The sequence below is a fragment of the Mus musculus genome, chromosome 12, assembly GCF_000001635.26.
Source record: "Mus musculus strain C57BL/6J chromosome 12, GRCm38.p6 C57BL/6J".
NCBI classification, from domain to species: Eukaryota; Metazoa; Chordata; class Mammalia; order Rodentia; family Muridae; genus Mus; species Mus musculus.
In genome coordinates, this window is record NC_000078.6 from 111401436 (window position 1) to 111417100 (window position 15665).

General features: G+C 51.5%; 1 protein-coding gene across 4 annotated transcripts; it reads left to right on the forward strand.

Annotated features, from left to right (window-relative positions):
* Positions 1 to 613: 613 nt before the first annotated feature.
* Positions 614 to 10657, forward strand: Lbhd2 (LBH domain containing 2). 4 transcript variants are annotated; one of them, XM_006516048.2, is made up of 4 exons: positions 614 to 746; positions 7090 to 7176; positions 8752 to 8908; positions 10289 to 10624. In XM_006516048.2, the coding sequence occupies exons 2-4, from the start codon at positions 7111 to 7113 to the stop codon at positions 10408 to 10410; spliced, it is 345 nt and encodes a 114-aa protein (XP_006516111.1). In that variant the 5' UTR covers positions 614 to 746; positions 7090 to 7110; the 3' UTR covers positions 10411 to 10624. The 4 variants fall into 4 exon arrangements, with proteins under 4 accessions (XP_006516111.1, NP_001345885.1, NP_001094973.1 ...); NM_001358956.1 differs by lacking the exon at positions 614 to 746 and adding an exon at positions 5374 to 5442 and having other exon boundaries at positions 10289 to 10657; NM_001101503.2 differs by lacking the exon at positions 614 to 746 and adding an exon at positions 5374 to 5432 and having other exon boundaries at positions 10289 to 10657.
* The last annotated feature ends 5008 nt before the right edge of the window (positions 10658 to 15665 follow it).

Consider the following 15665-nt stretch of genomic DNA (forward strand, 5'->3'; position numbering starts at 1 on the left):
CCATGTGGTTGCTGGGAATTGAACTCAGGACCTCTGGAAGAGCAGTCAGTGCTCTTAACCACTGAGCCATCTCTCTAGCCCAGACCGTCGGTTTTATAGTGCCCTATAAAACCATTCCAAATCAGCTCACCCATGCCTTGTATTTTTGTCCTGAGTATAGCTGTGCTTTAGTCAAGTGGCCACCAGAGGGCGACAAGAGCAAACCATCCAGGCCCAAAGCCGACAAGCACCCTCAGAGCTCTTCCCATCAGTCTCAGAGAAGCCCGAGGATATCAGAGAGCTTAGCTCTTACCTAAGGAAGCCACTCTGTCCCTTACTCCGTTGTCCTTGTGAGGGAGGCCCAGGTAGTGACACGGGTTCTCTCTGATGCACACACAGCCCTACACATAGTTCTGCTGCAATACCAGCGTTGCTTTTCTCTCCACGAAAGCCCCAAGTGGGAGCCGGAAGGTAGGAAAGCCCTAGAGTTAGAGACTAAAAGCAAAGCTGGGCCCCCAAGGTGACTTTGTAGGAAGCTCTGGGTTCTGTCCTGTCGTTACAGACACTCCCTGCCTCCACCCCTTACAACACAGCACACACCTCAAGGCCTTGAGCATTTCCAGAGAGCTCTCTCAGGACGAAGCCTCAGCCGCTGCAAGTCTCTTGTTAGCTAACACCTTGGATGGCAGCTAACACCTTAGGTGGCAGTTGGCAGTTACACCCGCACTAATAAGCAAGGAGAGCAACGGAGAGCAACTTCTGCCCAGGTGGGAAGGAGGGTGGGTGAGGATGGAGCCGTGGGGGGTGGGGTATGTCTGCACAGAGCATTTCCTGCTGTGAGGCTGAAGCCGCAGTGGCCAGTGGCCCTGGCAACCGGTCATCTGGCATGCGACTCTTCAGTTCTGACCTTTGGGTTCCTGTGCCTGGAGTGGAGTGTATACGTTTCTAAGAACTTGCCTCCCTAAAGTTCTGTTGGAGCCCTTTGATGTCTCCACATCAGGGACTGATCCCTAAATCCCACTCTGCAGGATCTCTGCCAGAGTCTTGTCCCCTCTGGTCAGAGCACCAGGTTTCCCAAGATGCCGCCATAGGTGTAGGGCAGACCTCTGCAGACTCGTCTCTCCCCCCATCTTCTCCCCCAGAACTTGGCCAGTGGGCTTCGTCTGTCCCATACCCAAGAGATGGAGGCCCTAAAATTTACAGCAGTGCAAAGTACATGTCTAAAGACTTATTTTTATGTATAATTACATGTGCGCATATGTGGCAGTGTGTACATGAGTGTGACTTTCTGTGGAGGTCAGGTGTCTGATTCCCCCAGAGCTAAAGTTCCAAGTGGCCATGACCCACCTGATGAGGGTTTTGGTACCAGAGCTGGGGTCTTCTGCATGAACAGTGCCTGTCCCCAGTGAGCCATCGCTGCATTTCTGCGCCAAGACTCTGCTCACTGCTTTGTTGGCTCTTTTTGGATCATCAGACCGTAAATTTAGATCAAGTCTTATTTTCTTCATGATTCCAGAAACCATCACCCAACAACGAATGTTTATTATTTATATTGAATTTTTCTTAGAGTTTTATTTGTTTTATGTGTATGAGAGTTTTACTTGAATGTTTGTCTGTGCACCATGAGCATGCCTGGTTCTCTCAGAGGCCAGAAGAAGGTGTTGGATCCCCAGAGCTGGAGTTACAGACAGTTGTGAGCCACCATGTGGGTGCTCAAGAACAACAAATGCTCTTAACTACTGAGCCTCTCTTCAGCCATATATATATATATATATATATATATATATATATATATATATATATATATATTTTATGGGAAATATTAAAAAGGAACAGCAAGTTCCCACCCTACGCCAGCACTGGCAGGCCACATGATTCCAGTGGGGTGTTCTCATCTTCTCATCTCAGCAGACTCTCTGGCCTGGAGCTCTTGAGATGTATACATTCATATAAAACAAGCATTTATTGATACACACACACACACACATATACATATATATGTATGTATGTATGTATAAGGAGGGTGGCTGAGTGGGGATGAATAGATGAACTGTAGATGCTGGGGGATGGGTTGGACAGAGATGAAGTCAGCGGGTATGTAGTGAATAAGTCCACAGATAGCAAGCAGGTGAATGGCGGGTAAAATGATGATGGATGGTGAACACCACAGGTGAGGCAGACATGGATGGACGGTGGGTAGTTAGTGTGTTGGTTACGATGGGTCAGTTCAAGTAGATTAAGTGGAAAGTTGATGGGTGCAGGATTGATGGATGGATGATGAGTGAGGGACAAGAGCACATCGGGTGGAAGATGGGCGGGGCATGAGAATGAATGTATATACATATACACCATATACATACATATACATAATCATATACATACACACCATATACACAATCATATACATACACACCATATACACAATCATATACATACATATATACATATACACATACATGTGTATATCATATACGTGTAAATATATACCATATACACACATATACATAATCATATACATATACATCATATACATATGCACATGTACACATAAACATACACATATATATCATATATAATCATATACATACACATCATATACATATACACATACATATTTATGTCATATACATGTACATATACATCATATACATATATATATATATATATATCACACAGACACACACATATATATCTTACCTGATACAGTGGGTGGTCCAACAATGGTTGCCATCACACAAGAGAGGCTGGAAACTGGTAGCTGGCTGTTCACTCCTTGAGGCTGGGTTCCCCAGCAGTCCTAATCTGGTACTGAAGGCCTGGAAGATTCCTTACCTCCAGGGAAACTGAAGAAGCCAGGTTCTGATGTCAGTGAAAATGGCAACAGCCACACCTTTAGCAGCAGCAAAGTAGATGAGTTCACCACTGGGCTGTGAAGGCGCTCACACAAAAGCTTTCCCCCCTAGAACCTTCTTATATTTGAGCCACTACCAAAAAGCGCGGGATGGATTTTTTTTTAATAAAAAAAAAAAACAAAACAAAACGGTTTTCAAGACAAACCCTAACAGATGTGCTTGCCTCTCAGTTGATTCAGATCCTGTTAAGTTTACCACCAAGAGTAGCCATCCTAAATGGCAAATAATGGTTGCTAACTGGATGGATAATGGGTTGAGTGTAGACAGAAGATGGAGTGTGGGCAAGGTCAGGGAAGGCAGATGACAGTCAAGTGATGGTCACGTGGCGAGCGGAGACAGGGTAAATAGTAGATGTCTAACTCTTGAAAAACAGATCCATGAAGGTTGAATGGTGGGTAGGTGGGTAGGTAGTGAGGAGACTGGCTGACCAGAAGGCAGTGCATGTGCCTAGTAAGTGGGTAATTTAATATATAGGTAGGTCAAGGGCAAGTGGATAGTGAGAGACCACTGAAGGCAGACAGCAGTACGAGATGAGAGAAACTGTTACATGGCCTCAGCCCAGCTGGCTGTGGGGGGGGGGATTTCAGGGGGGGCGCAAACAGTGGTGAGTGCTCAATGTTGTGTCTCCATCAGGAGGAACGCAGGTCTCCCTGACAAAGTAGCAGCTGCCTTTGCATAAACACTAGGGGGCTACACAAACAAATCATAAACACTAGGGGGCTACATAAACAAATCGAAGACTGCCTGCGGGCCTAAAGATTGGTAAAGCAGACGACAGCCAATCAAGAACCGCCACTTGGAGGATACAGCCAATCAAGAACCGCCACTTGGAGGATATGCTTGCTTGGGACCAAATGGAACGTGGGTGGAGAGTATAAAGGGTGCTCGAGAGAATTTTTTTTTAAACTGGTTTCTCTAGACAGGGTTTCTCCGTATAGCCCTGGTTGTCTTGGAACTCACTCTGTAGACCAGGTTGGCCTCGAACTCAGAAATCTGCCTGCCTCTGCCTCCCAAGTGCTGGGATTAAAGGCATGCACCACCACCGCCTGGTTTTGAGAGAATTAATCAAGGAGCTTGCTGCCCTGTTCTGGCCTGCTACAGGAGTCTGAGCCATTGATTCCATGTCACCTCATTCCCAACCCACACAGGAGAGTTCGGTCAGGTGGCCAGCAGTCCTAGGCATAAAGTAAATTGACATTTCCTAGGATAGAAAAGTGCATAGGTGGTCGTGATGGCTGGATAGACTTGGGTAGAATAGTGCATTATCACCGGTAATGTGTGGGTGGATATTGTGAGGTGGACATCTGATAGATGACGATAAGATCAGTGGGTGGGCAGATGGCGGCGGGGTGTGGTTCATATAAATATGGATGATCACTGATAACTGAATTATAGATGATGACATGTGACTGATTGGATAGAGGATAGCAGATAGACAATACATTGACAGTTGAAGTTGGGTAAGGTGTGTATGAATGCACGGTTGTTATCGATGGAAACCTGTTACATGCTAGGTAGGTACATTCTGGAGAGACAATGAATGGGCAGTAAACGAACACCTGTTGGGTGTTTCATGGATGTGGACATACAGTGACACGTGTATGGATGGTGAAGAGACAGGTACATAGTAGTTGGGTGGGGTATAGTGATAGGGTGTCCACAGTTAATAGATGTTGGTTGATTCTTGAGCTAGTTCTACAGGGAAAGAAGATGGCTGGATGGCCACCCTAGTGGCCGGGTGACTAGTGAGGGGTAGATGCTAGATGCAATGCTAGGGTGAGTATGGTGGGGGGGGGGGGTAGAATGGCCGTGTGATAGGCAGTGGGGGGTGTGCAGAATGGCAGTGTGGTAGGTTGTGAGTGGATTTAGGATGCCAGATGGTGGCTGGGTGATGGATAGGGACTGGTGGCTGCCAGCTGGAAGATAATGGTAGACTGACCACTGAATGGAGGTTGGGTTGTGGACAGTAGACAATGCCTGCTAATGAACGGTTGGGTTCATGGTGATCGGATAGCTAGATGTGGGTATTGGGCACAGGTCTGAGAGAAATAGGACATTGGAGAGCTCTCAGTGGATCCTAGAAGGGGAGTTGTGTGGATTATGCGTGGGGGGATGTAGCACTACGGCCTTGGGTGACAGAGTTGTTCACCAAACCAACTGACCTGGGGTAGAGAATGGACCTGGGGATCAATATGCGAGACGGAATGTGGGACAATCCTCCAACCTGCCCCACTTCCCAACATTTCCTCCTTGGGTAGTTTGGGGAAAATCCTCTTTTTACCATATCTGGCACCACACAATGCCACACCTCATATTCTAACCTGGAGACTGGGAGAGGAGGTCTGAAGTGGCCAAGACCAGGTTCTGAGGTAGGGTGGTGTCTAGAGAGGTGGAGGCCAGGTCCTTCCGGAGGCCCTGCAGAGGAGAGGGCGGGAGTGTGAATGAGAGGCCGGCTGCGAGCGCGTGTGTGGGCGGAGAGCTTGGAGGAGACCGAGGGAGGCGAGCTCCCGAGCCAGCGTGGAGTCCCCGCAAGCGCCAGCGGTGAGTGTCGGTGAGTGTGCAGGAGGCACAACGCCCCCTCCCCACCCTTGCCCGCCCGCAGGGTTCCGTCCTCCGAGGTGCACCTTGGCAGCCAAGGGTAGGGAGGAGGGCGAGTGCGGTAAGGAGTTAGTGGGAGCACCCCGAGGAAGGGACGGGTGTGGGTCCCCCCTGGCAGCCGAAACGGGGGGAGGGGGACTCTGGATCAAGCCACAACACCTGGCCCTCTGCACCCCAGAGCGGATAGAGGTGTGTGGGGCTCTCCAACGGAGGCTTCAGGAACCAGGCACCCTGCAAGAGCAAGGCAGCCTGTGGGCACTTGCCCCATCGTAGCTCCATCCTTGCTGCAATCCTGGCTCCCCAGATTTTCCCTAGGACTCTCCTGTCGCTCTCTCCCTCTTTCTCCGCTCACTCTTCAGCTCTGTCACCTCTTTGCATGGCCTCCATGATCACTCTCCCTCCCTCATTCCCGAATGTCTCTGAGACATCTCTTTGGGTCTCTGTTCTGGGAGGTTCTCAGAACTCTGGAGGTATGCAGGAACTCTCTCAACATCTCAGAGTCTCAGAGCCGGGAGCCGTCCGCGGGGGATCTGGCGGGCTCTGGGACAGGGGACCACTGGAATGACATGGCTGCCTACTGCCAGGGGGTGCCCATCACAGGGTGTGCCCCCCTTCCAGACTACCTTGGGACTCTGGAACTTGAGCTGACCAAGGTGGACATCTGGTAGAAGGGCCCTCATTTTCCATGATCTTGTGGTGGCCCAGGGTCCCCGCATCCCAGCAGGGTGTCTCAGACATTCCACCCTGCTGGTCAGTACTTCACCTTGGCCCAGTCTCCTTTCAAAGCACAGGCCTGTGGCCCTGGGCTGCCTGACTAAAATCTGCCAATGCCTGTTAGACCCTACTCATTTCTTGCTCTGGCATGAGCTAGGCTCCAAGAATACCCCCCCACCCCCCCCCACATCCCTCTACCCCACCACCACCCCATACAGTGCTAGGGAGTGTCTGAGGGCGGGCCTCTGATTTCTGGCAGGGGCTCTTTCCTCACCCTGGAGGCTCTGATCCAGCCTCCCCAGCCTGTGCCTGGCCTGGGTAGATGGGGCCATATGCAGGCAAGATGTCAGCTTCTCTTAGGGCATGGCCTGAGGGTCTGTGGGTGAAGGGGTGTTCTTGGGCAGGATCGGGGCACCTTGGCTTCTGGCTGGCTCAGACTCAGTGCCGGGTTTCTCCCAGCCACCTGACTCAAACTTGTTTGGGCCCCAGGTCTGCTGTGTTCTCTGCTTGCCCAGACTGCCTGCTCTCCATCTCTTAGAGAGGCCTCAGGCCAGCTGACCTTCCTCCAGGAAGCCTTCCTGGCTCTCAAAGCTGGGTCAATCTCTTCCCATCTTGCCACATTCTCTATAGTCCTGGGCACTGTATGTCAGCTCTCCTGTGCTCTATAGTCCTGGGCACTGTATGTCAGCTCTCCTGTGCTCTATAGTCCTGGGCACTGTATGGTAGCTCTCCTGTGCTCTTGAGATCAGCCCTGAGCTGTGGGTGCTGGGCCTGGCTAGGCTGAGGTGGGGAGGGTTCCTGAAGGAGGAGGAGGAGGAGGAGGAGGAGGCGGCGGCTTAGCACTGGCTGCAGTGGATGTCTCATTTTTACTCTTGTCTTTGTGTAGCCCAGTAGCAATAGCAACAGCATGAGCACCCCACAGCCAGCAGCACCAGAGAGCCCCACTGAGGGCCCCAGAGGCCCAGCAGGGAAGGTAAGTGACTGAGGGGCAGGAGACAGGAGGGAGCCAGCCTCAAGCTCTGGCCCGTGACTTCAATATGCTTCTCATCTCTGTCAGCCTCAGTTTACCCTCCCATGTCGAGGAGGGCATTGCTGTTTTTGTAGAAATTTGGTGGATAGAGCAACTGAAAGCAAACTGCCCTGGCTTACTTTGCACGCCAGCTGAACCTGGGGACACCAAGGCTCATTTCCCAAGCACAGGATCGCATTCTGCTCTTTAGGGTGATACCATTCTAGGGTGCCCTCAGATATTTAGGGGGCTGGGATGTTGATGCAGCAAGATGTTTAAATGTGTAGTAGGGTGCACTGACACACCCCTGTAATCCCAGTAGTCTAGAGAGTGAGTCAGAGGATCAAGACCAGCCTTGGCTACTTAGTGGGTTTCAAACAGTCTGGGGTATAAGAACCTGTTTCAGAAGTAAAATAACCCGAGATTCTAGTCCTGCACAGAGCAGCAGAGTCCCAGAAATCTGCCTTAGGTCAGCAGAGCCAGCGAAGGAAGAAAGCAGCCTAGACTCTGGGCTCACGGGCGCAGCTACCCTGATGGTCTGGCTGGCTGACTTGGCCATCTTACCATAGTAGGTACCCTCCAGACAGAACCCATGGCTGACGGAAAGGACTAGGGTGTAGGAAAGGAGCCAGGATGGGGAAGAAGGCCTGGTTTGGCAAGGCCAGCGGAGTGTCGGCCTCAGCAGGGTCCAGCTGTGGAGCAGGATGGGGTCCCCCTCTGCTGTCTTCTGAGGCCCTTTATCTTTCATTCCGCAGATGGTCCAGCCTGGTGACACCTGTTCTCAGACTTCAGGGTCACCTGAAGCACTTGGCTAACAGGGTCCTGGGTAGAGTGTGGAAGTGTGTGGGGGGAACCAGTATCCATTGGTTCTAAGCAGCCATTCAGAGGCAGTGTGACAGTTTGCCTGCTCTGTGCCTACCTTGCTGGAGGACTGTGTGCTACTGTGGGAAGGCTTATACACTAGGCAGCCGTCTTTTCCAGAACTTCAGGAAGGCACAGAGGTGGACCAGTGCAGGCAAGTCAGGGCCTCAGGGTACCGAGGGATGGAGCTGTGTGAGGCAGCCTCGGCCTTGAAAAGCCTTGAATGGGAGGTGGAGTTGCTGAGGGCACCCAGAGGGCGTGTGGGCACCGAACAATGAGGGAGAGCCAGCTCTGATTGCCATGGCAACATCTTCCTAGCTCCTTGGCCTGCCAAGTGGAGGGAGGAGGCCAAGGACCCAGCAGGGAAGCCCCTAGAAAGGAATTGTGCTGACTTCCAGGTACAGGAAGCAGCTGGGGTGCTAAGTCCTGGGCTTCCTCCTGGGGTGACTAGTCTCTACCATCTTAGACTCTGTCTGGGAAATGGGCTTCTCTGGGTCTGAGTCCAGGTGAGTTCTATGATGTTTCCTGGCTACCTGATTCCCCAGTGGTGGCACAAGGCAGGGCTGTTCACTCTGCCTGTTCTTGGCCTTCCTAGTAGGACAGGACAGAGGGCGGAAGAGGCAGAGCCAGCAGTCCATGGCCCGGTATCACCCTGATCCTTCCCCACTCTCTCTATAGGCTGCGGTAGGTGTCCGGGAGAAGGGCCCTTGGCTCTGTCAGCGACTGCCCTCTATTGTGGTGGAACCCACTGAAGCGGGTGCTGTGGAAAGCGGGGAGCTGCGTTGGCCACCTGAGGGTACACAGAGAGGTACCCCTCAGATCCAGGCTGCTGCTGGTGAGACCACAGTGCCCATTTCCTGTCAGTGTTTGCAGTAGGTGTGGGACCCCAGCGTCCAGAGCATCAGCCCAGGGCCTGGACTCTGCCTCACCTTCACCCACTCCTCTGGTGACTGCCCTTCCTCTCATCTGTACCTGTCCTCTTAATGCACACCTGTGGCTCCAGGCAGGCCTGGCACTCGAGAGGGCCACAGGCACGCTCCTACTGTCCAGACTGCTGTCTGTTCTCCCTGACTTGAGAGCTTTGGAAGGATTCACGTTGCCCACAAGGACCTAGAGGGGCCAGCGTACAGGAGCACATTTGGGAACAGGGGTTCCTCATAGCTTGGCAGCAGGTGCCAGGGTGCAAGACTGGAGCTTCAAGAAAAAGGTGGGACAGGAGTGGTTAGTCCTTAGGTTAGTCCTCAGTTAGTCCTCATTTAGTCCTCAGGTTAGTCCTCAGGTTAGTCCTCAGTCCTCAGTTAGTCCTCAGGTTAGTCCTCAGTCCTCAGTTAGTCCTCAGGTTAGTCCTCAGGTTAGTCCTCAGTTAGTCCTCAGGTTAGTCCTCAGGTTAGTCCTCAGGTTAGTCCTCAGTTAGTCCTCAGGTTAGTCCTCAGGTTAGTCCTCAGTTAGTCCTCAGGTTAGTCCTCAGGTTAGTCCTCAGTTAGTCCTCAGTTAGTCCTCAGTTAGTCCTCAGGTTAGTCCTCAGTTAGTCCTCAGGTTAGTCCTCAGTTAGTCCTCAGTTAGTCCTCAGGGCCTCCAGAGGGGCTCGTAAGCCACTGAAAGCTATAGGCACGAGGGCTGAGCTGTTCCCTGGGGTCCTTATTCTCTGAAGCCTGTGGAGGGTCTCTCACTGTGAGGACGTGAGTTCAGCTCCCATGACAGATGCTCAGAACCACACAAACCTCCTTCCTCTCCCCAGACCTCAGCCTCTGGGCTAGTCCTTATACCAGCCCTTATCCAGCTTGGCCCTTGAAGGGATCTATACCCATGGCCCTCACCTTTTCTCAAAGCTCCCTCACCCTGTGTCAGGCCAGCAGCAGAGACAGCAGCAGTGGCTGCTGTCCCTTAGGTAACCACTGAGGTGTGGGCTGTTAGGAGACCCTCAGGCTGCCACATTCTCTCTGCCATACCTTTCCCTGACACACAGGGCAGGGCGGTGGAGGGCTGCTTCAGGCTTCCAGAGCTGGGCTTCATTCTCCTTCTCTTTGCCTAAAACGAGGGTGTGATCACCCCTTCCTTCCCAACCGCCCCGGGGAAGGAGTGGCTGTCCCGTCCAGATGTCTGCCAAAGGCTCACCTCAGATCCCCCAGGACCAATGGAGCTACAGCTGTCACCAATAGAGAGGCTTTGGGCTTTATGTTTGGTTTTTGTTTTTCGTTCCTTGGCTTGTTTTCAGCTCCTTCCCCAAGTCCACCAGGGAAGGAAGCAGATGATGATGTCATCCAGGGTGCCAGCTCCGGGCACCAGGCATTCCCTGCTCCAGTAACAGATGCGGGTGTGGCAGGCTCTACTCTCTGACCACCAAGAGGACCTCCATCCCAGGATGACAGGCTGATTCACAGAAAAGGCTGGGCCCACACAGGAGGCCCAGCTCGCCAAGCTTCCTGTCTGGCTGGGTGTGGCCAGGACCCCAGCCCCTGCCTTTGCGCTCCATGGTCTAGATCTGGAACATACCCCTCTTTGTTCAGTGGCTTGAAGCAGAAATAAAGGCATCCTTCCTGGTGGCTACGGGCACCTTCGTGGGTACTTGAGCTGCTGGGCACAAGTTTGCTTCTGCTAGTGGTATTCTAGTCTCTCTGAGGCTGGGCAAGTCAGAAGGTTGGATGGTAAGCACTTGGTGCTTGGCACTCAGCCCGGGGTGGGGAATGCCAGGCTGAGCAGAGCCAGAAGGCTGTTCACACTGTCTCTGCCTAGGGACCCTCTCTCTACTCTTCCTTGCCTAGACTGCCTATGGCCATTCTTCCAGGTGGCCTCCTACCTCTGTTAGAGATCCCTTGGAGGTCAGGCACCCCTTGTACCCTGCATCCTGGGTACATTAGGGCATCAGGGGTGGTCTTCTTCCAGCCCAGATTATATTAATTCCCTGAAAAAGTCCCATTTTACAGATGGAAAAATTTAGGTTCAAAATGAGGTGCCCTGGACCGGTTTTGCCCAAAGCTATGGAGGGACCCTCAAGCTGGCCACAGCACCCATATGTGACCTTGGGTGGGCAAGCACCTCCTCTTACCTTGAATGATGGTCTTGTCTCTTCACAACCAAGAGGGGAGCTATGGTACCTCATCAGGGCTGACTTGGGGAGTAGAAAGCTGACCATGCCTAGGGCTCCCTCTTAAGATGTACTGCCCTCCCTTGGCCAAGCCTGAGGAAGTTCAGGGCCTAGCCACTAGGAAGTTTCCATAATGTTAGCTCAACAAAGCCCTCAGGCCGAGGCCCCACCATGGGTGAGCTGGTTGGGCTGTGGGAGACACAGGCCTTCTGTTCTCTCCTGGCCTCCTTGCTAACCTCCAGGATGAATAAAGCAATTTCTCCAGCCCTCCTCCCTTCTAAATATAGCCTGGCCCCCAAACGCCAGAGGTGGGAGGGGAGGTGCGGAAGTTTGCCTGGAAGTCTGCTTTAAATTTAAAACCGTGGGTGCTCTGGGTCCAGGCTGTCAACGTGGGCCCTGCCAGGGTTCACGGGTTAGAAGTGTTGTTGTCCTAGAACCTCCCTGTCCCCAGCCCTCCTTGTGGGTTTTGAGAAAGGTCAGTGAGACTAGGAAATGGGGAGGGAGTGTGGGGATCCTCAGGGGGCTGACCTTTGGCAGGAAGTGCTGTCCACTCCGAGAGGCAGAGCAGACCGGGACGAGGAGCGATGTTGCACCACCTCTCTCCCGGGCAGGATTATGCCCAATTAAACAGGGTCCCACAGAAGGCAAGTCCAGGGCCCTTGGAGAGGGGCGGGGGTGTCTCCTGGGACCCAAGCCCAGGCTTTCTCCGTGGTTTACCAGGGTAGCCCCAGTGTAGTGATAACCCATTCCGGAGGTCCGAGAGCTAGAGGGGGCGTAGAGGGTCGGACCTCTGCCCACTTCTCCCTAAGCAGTGGGAGAGAGCCCGGGTGAGGCCAGAGCGGACGCCACACCCACTCAGCAGTCCAGCCTAGCCCAGCCTCTCCTTAGCACACAGGAGACCTGAAATCTGCCTGCGGCTCCCCCTAGCGTCCGCCGGGGTCAGTGCTTAAAAACAGCAGACGCCACCGTCTGGTGCGTTTAGGTCCACCAGCAGGCTGCAAATTGGCCTCAGAGAGAGTAGGGCACAATCCACACACACCTCGGGCCCCACAACCCCGCTCCCGCCAGACCCCCGCAGCCGCCAGGGACACAGGGTAAACTCCGCCTCCCCAGTCTTAGAATGGATTCCAATCTGGGCCCCTTAGCATTCTGGGCAAAATTGACCCCTAGACAGGTAAACATCTGTGGAGGGTCCTTCTGCTCTTGCCTACCTAGAAGCCAGGTCCTCAGGTGAGGTGAACTCACATCATCCCAGTAACAATCCTGTTTACTTAAGAGTAAATAAGGCTTAGAGACAAAGATGCCTCTCCCAAGGTCGTGGGGAGCTGGGGTTGACGTTCTCGGTGTCTATGGTGTTCTAGCTATGCCTCTCCTCTTAGCTGGCCCCTGCACGGCCCTCAGCTGATCTCAATTTGACTGCCCTGGCGCCTGGGCTTCTCTTAGACTATGCTGGGACTTTTCCGCTGGGATTTTACTGAAAAAGCCAGGGGAAGGCAACATGGAAAAATCGAACAAGTTGCTGGCTGGGTGTAATGGCACTTACTGCAACCCCAACACTTGGGAGATGAAAGCAGGAATGGAATTCAAGGTCATCCTCAAGTATGTAGCAAGTTCAAGGCCAGCCGACTTGGAGTTGAAGAGTTGGCTCAGCAGTTAAGAGCACCATCCGCTCTTCCAGAGGACTAAGCCTGGGTCCCAGCACTCTCATGGTGACCAGAGGACATGACACTCGGAAAGCACAGACATACATGTAGGCAAATCACCCATGCACATAAAAAAATAGATTAAGGCTGGAGAGGTGGCCCAGTGGTTAAGAGCACCTGCTGCTCTTGCAGAGGACCTGGGTTCGGTTCCCACCTGATGATTCACAACCATCCCTAACTCCGGTCCCAGGGAATCTGTCCCCCTCTGACCCCTGCAGGCACCATACATGTATATGGTGCACACGCATATTTGCAGGCAAAACACATAAAATAAAATAAACACATTTAATAAATTAAATATATATTTAGTGTTATTTTATTATATTATATATTATTATATATAATTTTAAATTATATATTACACACATATATATAATTTAAAATTCTACTTTGATGAAAAGAATGTTTAAGAACACAAAAATACCAACCAGCAACAAAATCAAAGAAGAACATATCACAGCCTCATGGGCATGCTCAGTCCGGGGTTTGGTGAGACTTTGGGAGAGGCCTAGAACAATCCTCCTGGTCCTGGGTATTAGATTTCTGAGGCAGCATAGACACAGCAGTCAGAAAGAGATCAAAGTCTTCCTGCTTGGACTTATGAGGCTAGACTTCAAGCAATTTGAACTTGGAGATCCCAGGACTTACATTTGAGTTGGAGACAGTCTTGGTATCTCCAGTCGACTGTGTGGTGGTGGGTAGGTCCCTGAGCCCAGGGCAGCCTCCTTAAAGGGAGCCAATAGGCAGGTCAGGCTGAGCCGAGGGGAAAGGTCCAGCCGGGTACCTCTTGGGCTTGGATTGGTAGTTCCACCTAGGGAGCTATAATTACTGAAAAGTAATTAACTGGAGGGCATCCTGGAGGTGGTTCTGATGGCTTCTGTCTGACTTGGCCTGTCTCCAAATAGCATGGGGTGATGTAATATGCCTTGTATCATCAAATCCATTATTTATATGTTGAACCCTTAGCTCCAGAACCTGAGAACATGACCTTATATGGAGATAGGGTCTTTAAAAAGACAATCAGTTAAAGTCAGGTCAACTGGGAGGCTGGGTATATAGTTAAGCTGTTATGTTGTCTCCCAGAAGAGGATGCAGAGACACAGCACTGCGCTGTCACCTTCGCCAGCCTTAAGACCCTCTTCGTCTTTTACAGACCCAATTTATGCTAAATGGAGACTTATGTCTTTAGTGAAGAAAAGAATTTTAGGACTAGCCAGTCTGAAGTAGAGTTGGAGATTTTTATTAAAGATCTTTAATAAAACTTTAACATAGGATTACACGTGACGTTAGGGGAAAGAGTAAGACTTAATGGAGGACATGTTGGGAGAATAGCAGAAAGTAAGACATGCCCACGGGAGGAGTCAGCCGGCTCAGGGGGGCTCAGCAGGGGACTAAGCTGCCCTAACCTTAGCCATAGATCCCTGGTCTTGGTGACTCTCAAGTTGTATCTCTGAGGTTACCAAGAAAGCATTATTTTTCTCCATTTCCCATTCTTCTGATAAATGAGTGGTAGTGGTGATGGAGATGTCTTGTATGCAATAACAATTTGATGATCTTTCTCAAGGAGTTTAGTACATGTCTTCTCTATACGTGAGGGGTTTTGTGGAGGAAATTCCTAGAAAAATCAAAGATTTATAGCTGGCGGGGGAGAAAGGCCTTCTGCAGGCGTTGATCACACAGGATCCTTGCCTGCTGCTGAGGTACTGCAACTAGGGGGGCTCCTTTTATTCTCATGTTCCCACGCTTTGCCCACCCTTCTATCTATCTTGCCTCAGAGAGCTTACCTAGTGTGCTATCTTAGTTAGGGTTCTATCGCTGTGAGCAGATACCATGACCAAGGCAACTCTTATAAGGACAACATTTCATTGGGGCTGGCTTACAGGTTCAGAGATTCAGTCCATTATCATCAAGATAGGAACATGGCAGCATCCAGGCAGGCATGGTGCAGGAGGAGCTGAGAGTTCTACATCTTCATCTGAAGGCTGCTAGCAGAACACTGACTTCCAGGCAGCTAGGATGATGGTCTTAAAGTCCACACCCACAGTGACACACCTACTCCAACAGGGCCACACTTCCAAATAGTCCCACTCCCTGGATGGAGCACATACAAACCACCACACTCCACATGCTATAAAGAAGAGAAAACTGGACAGACACATACAGAGGAAAGAACACATAAAGAGAGAGAGCACCAGGCACGATGGCACATGCCTTTAATCCAATTTCTGTGCTTACAGAGCCAGCCTGGTCTACATAGTGAGCCACAGGACATAGAAGAATACATAGTGGGACCCTGTCTCCAGAAGAAGTAGAAGAGGGGGAGGAGGAGGAAGACGAAGGAAAGGAGGAGGAAGAGGAAAAAAGAGGTAGCCTCAGAAGAGTCAAGACCTTAGCCCTCAGGTCCCCCAAACCGGGAGAGTATAGCCTGTGTGGCGCTGTGTTCTCACAGCCCAGTACTGAGTACTCAGTACTGAGTACTGTAACCAGAGCATCCATACTGTACCCAGGTACAGAGCAGGTCAGTCATGAATGTGTCCTTGGATTTCCTCCAAGTTTTTTTTCTTAAGACGCTGACTGTGGAATCCCCCTGAAATCAGGGGACGTGCCTCTTCTGAAATCTCCATGGCCCTCTCCGAGAAAAGCTTCCTGTCTGAGTCTTTGTGAAAGCAGAAGGCCTGAGTTCCGAAGCCATTCACAACAGCCCCTCCTCCACGCTGTTCATGCTGCGCTGCTTCTGCCTAGAAGGCTGCCTGTCATTCCTGAGTGTGAGCCCCTGCGGTCCCTCGGTCCTCTCCCACCAGCAC

Bases quoted from the DNA above. Each gene is read 5' to 3' on its own strand.
- Lbhd2 (XM_006516048.2), top strand. From the start codon at position 7,111: ATGAGCACCCCACAGCCAGCAGCACCAGAGAGCCCCACTGAGGGCCCC. The intron at 7,177-8,751 runs GTAAGTGACTGA...CTCTCTCTATAG, and splicing joins CCAGAGGCCCAGCAGGGAAG to GCTGCGGTAGGTGTCCGGGA. The intron at 8,909-10,288 runs GTGAGACCACAG...GCTTGTTTTCAG, and splicing joins TCAGATCCAGGCTGCTGCTG to CTCCTTCCCCAAGTCCACCA.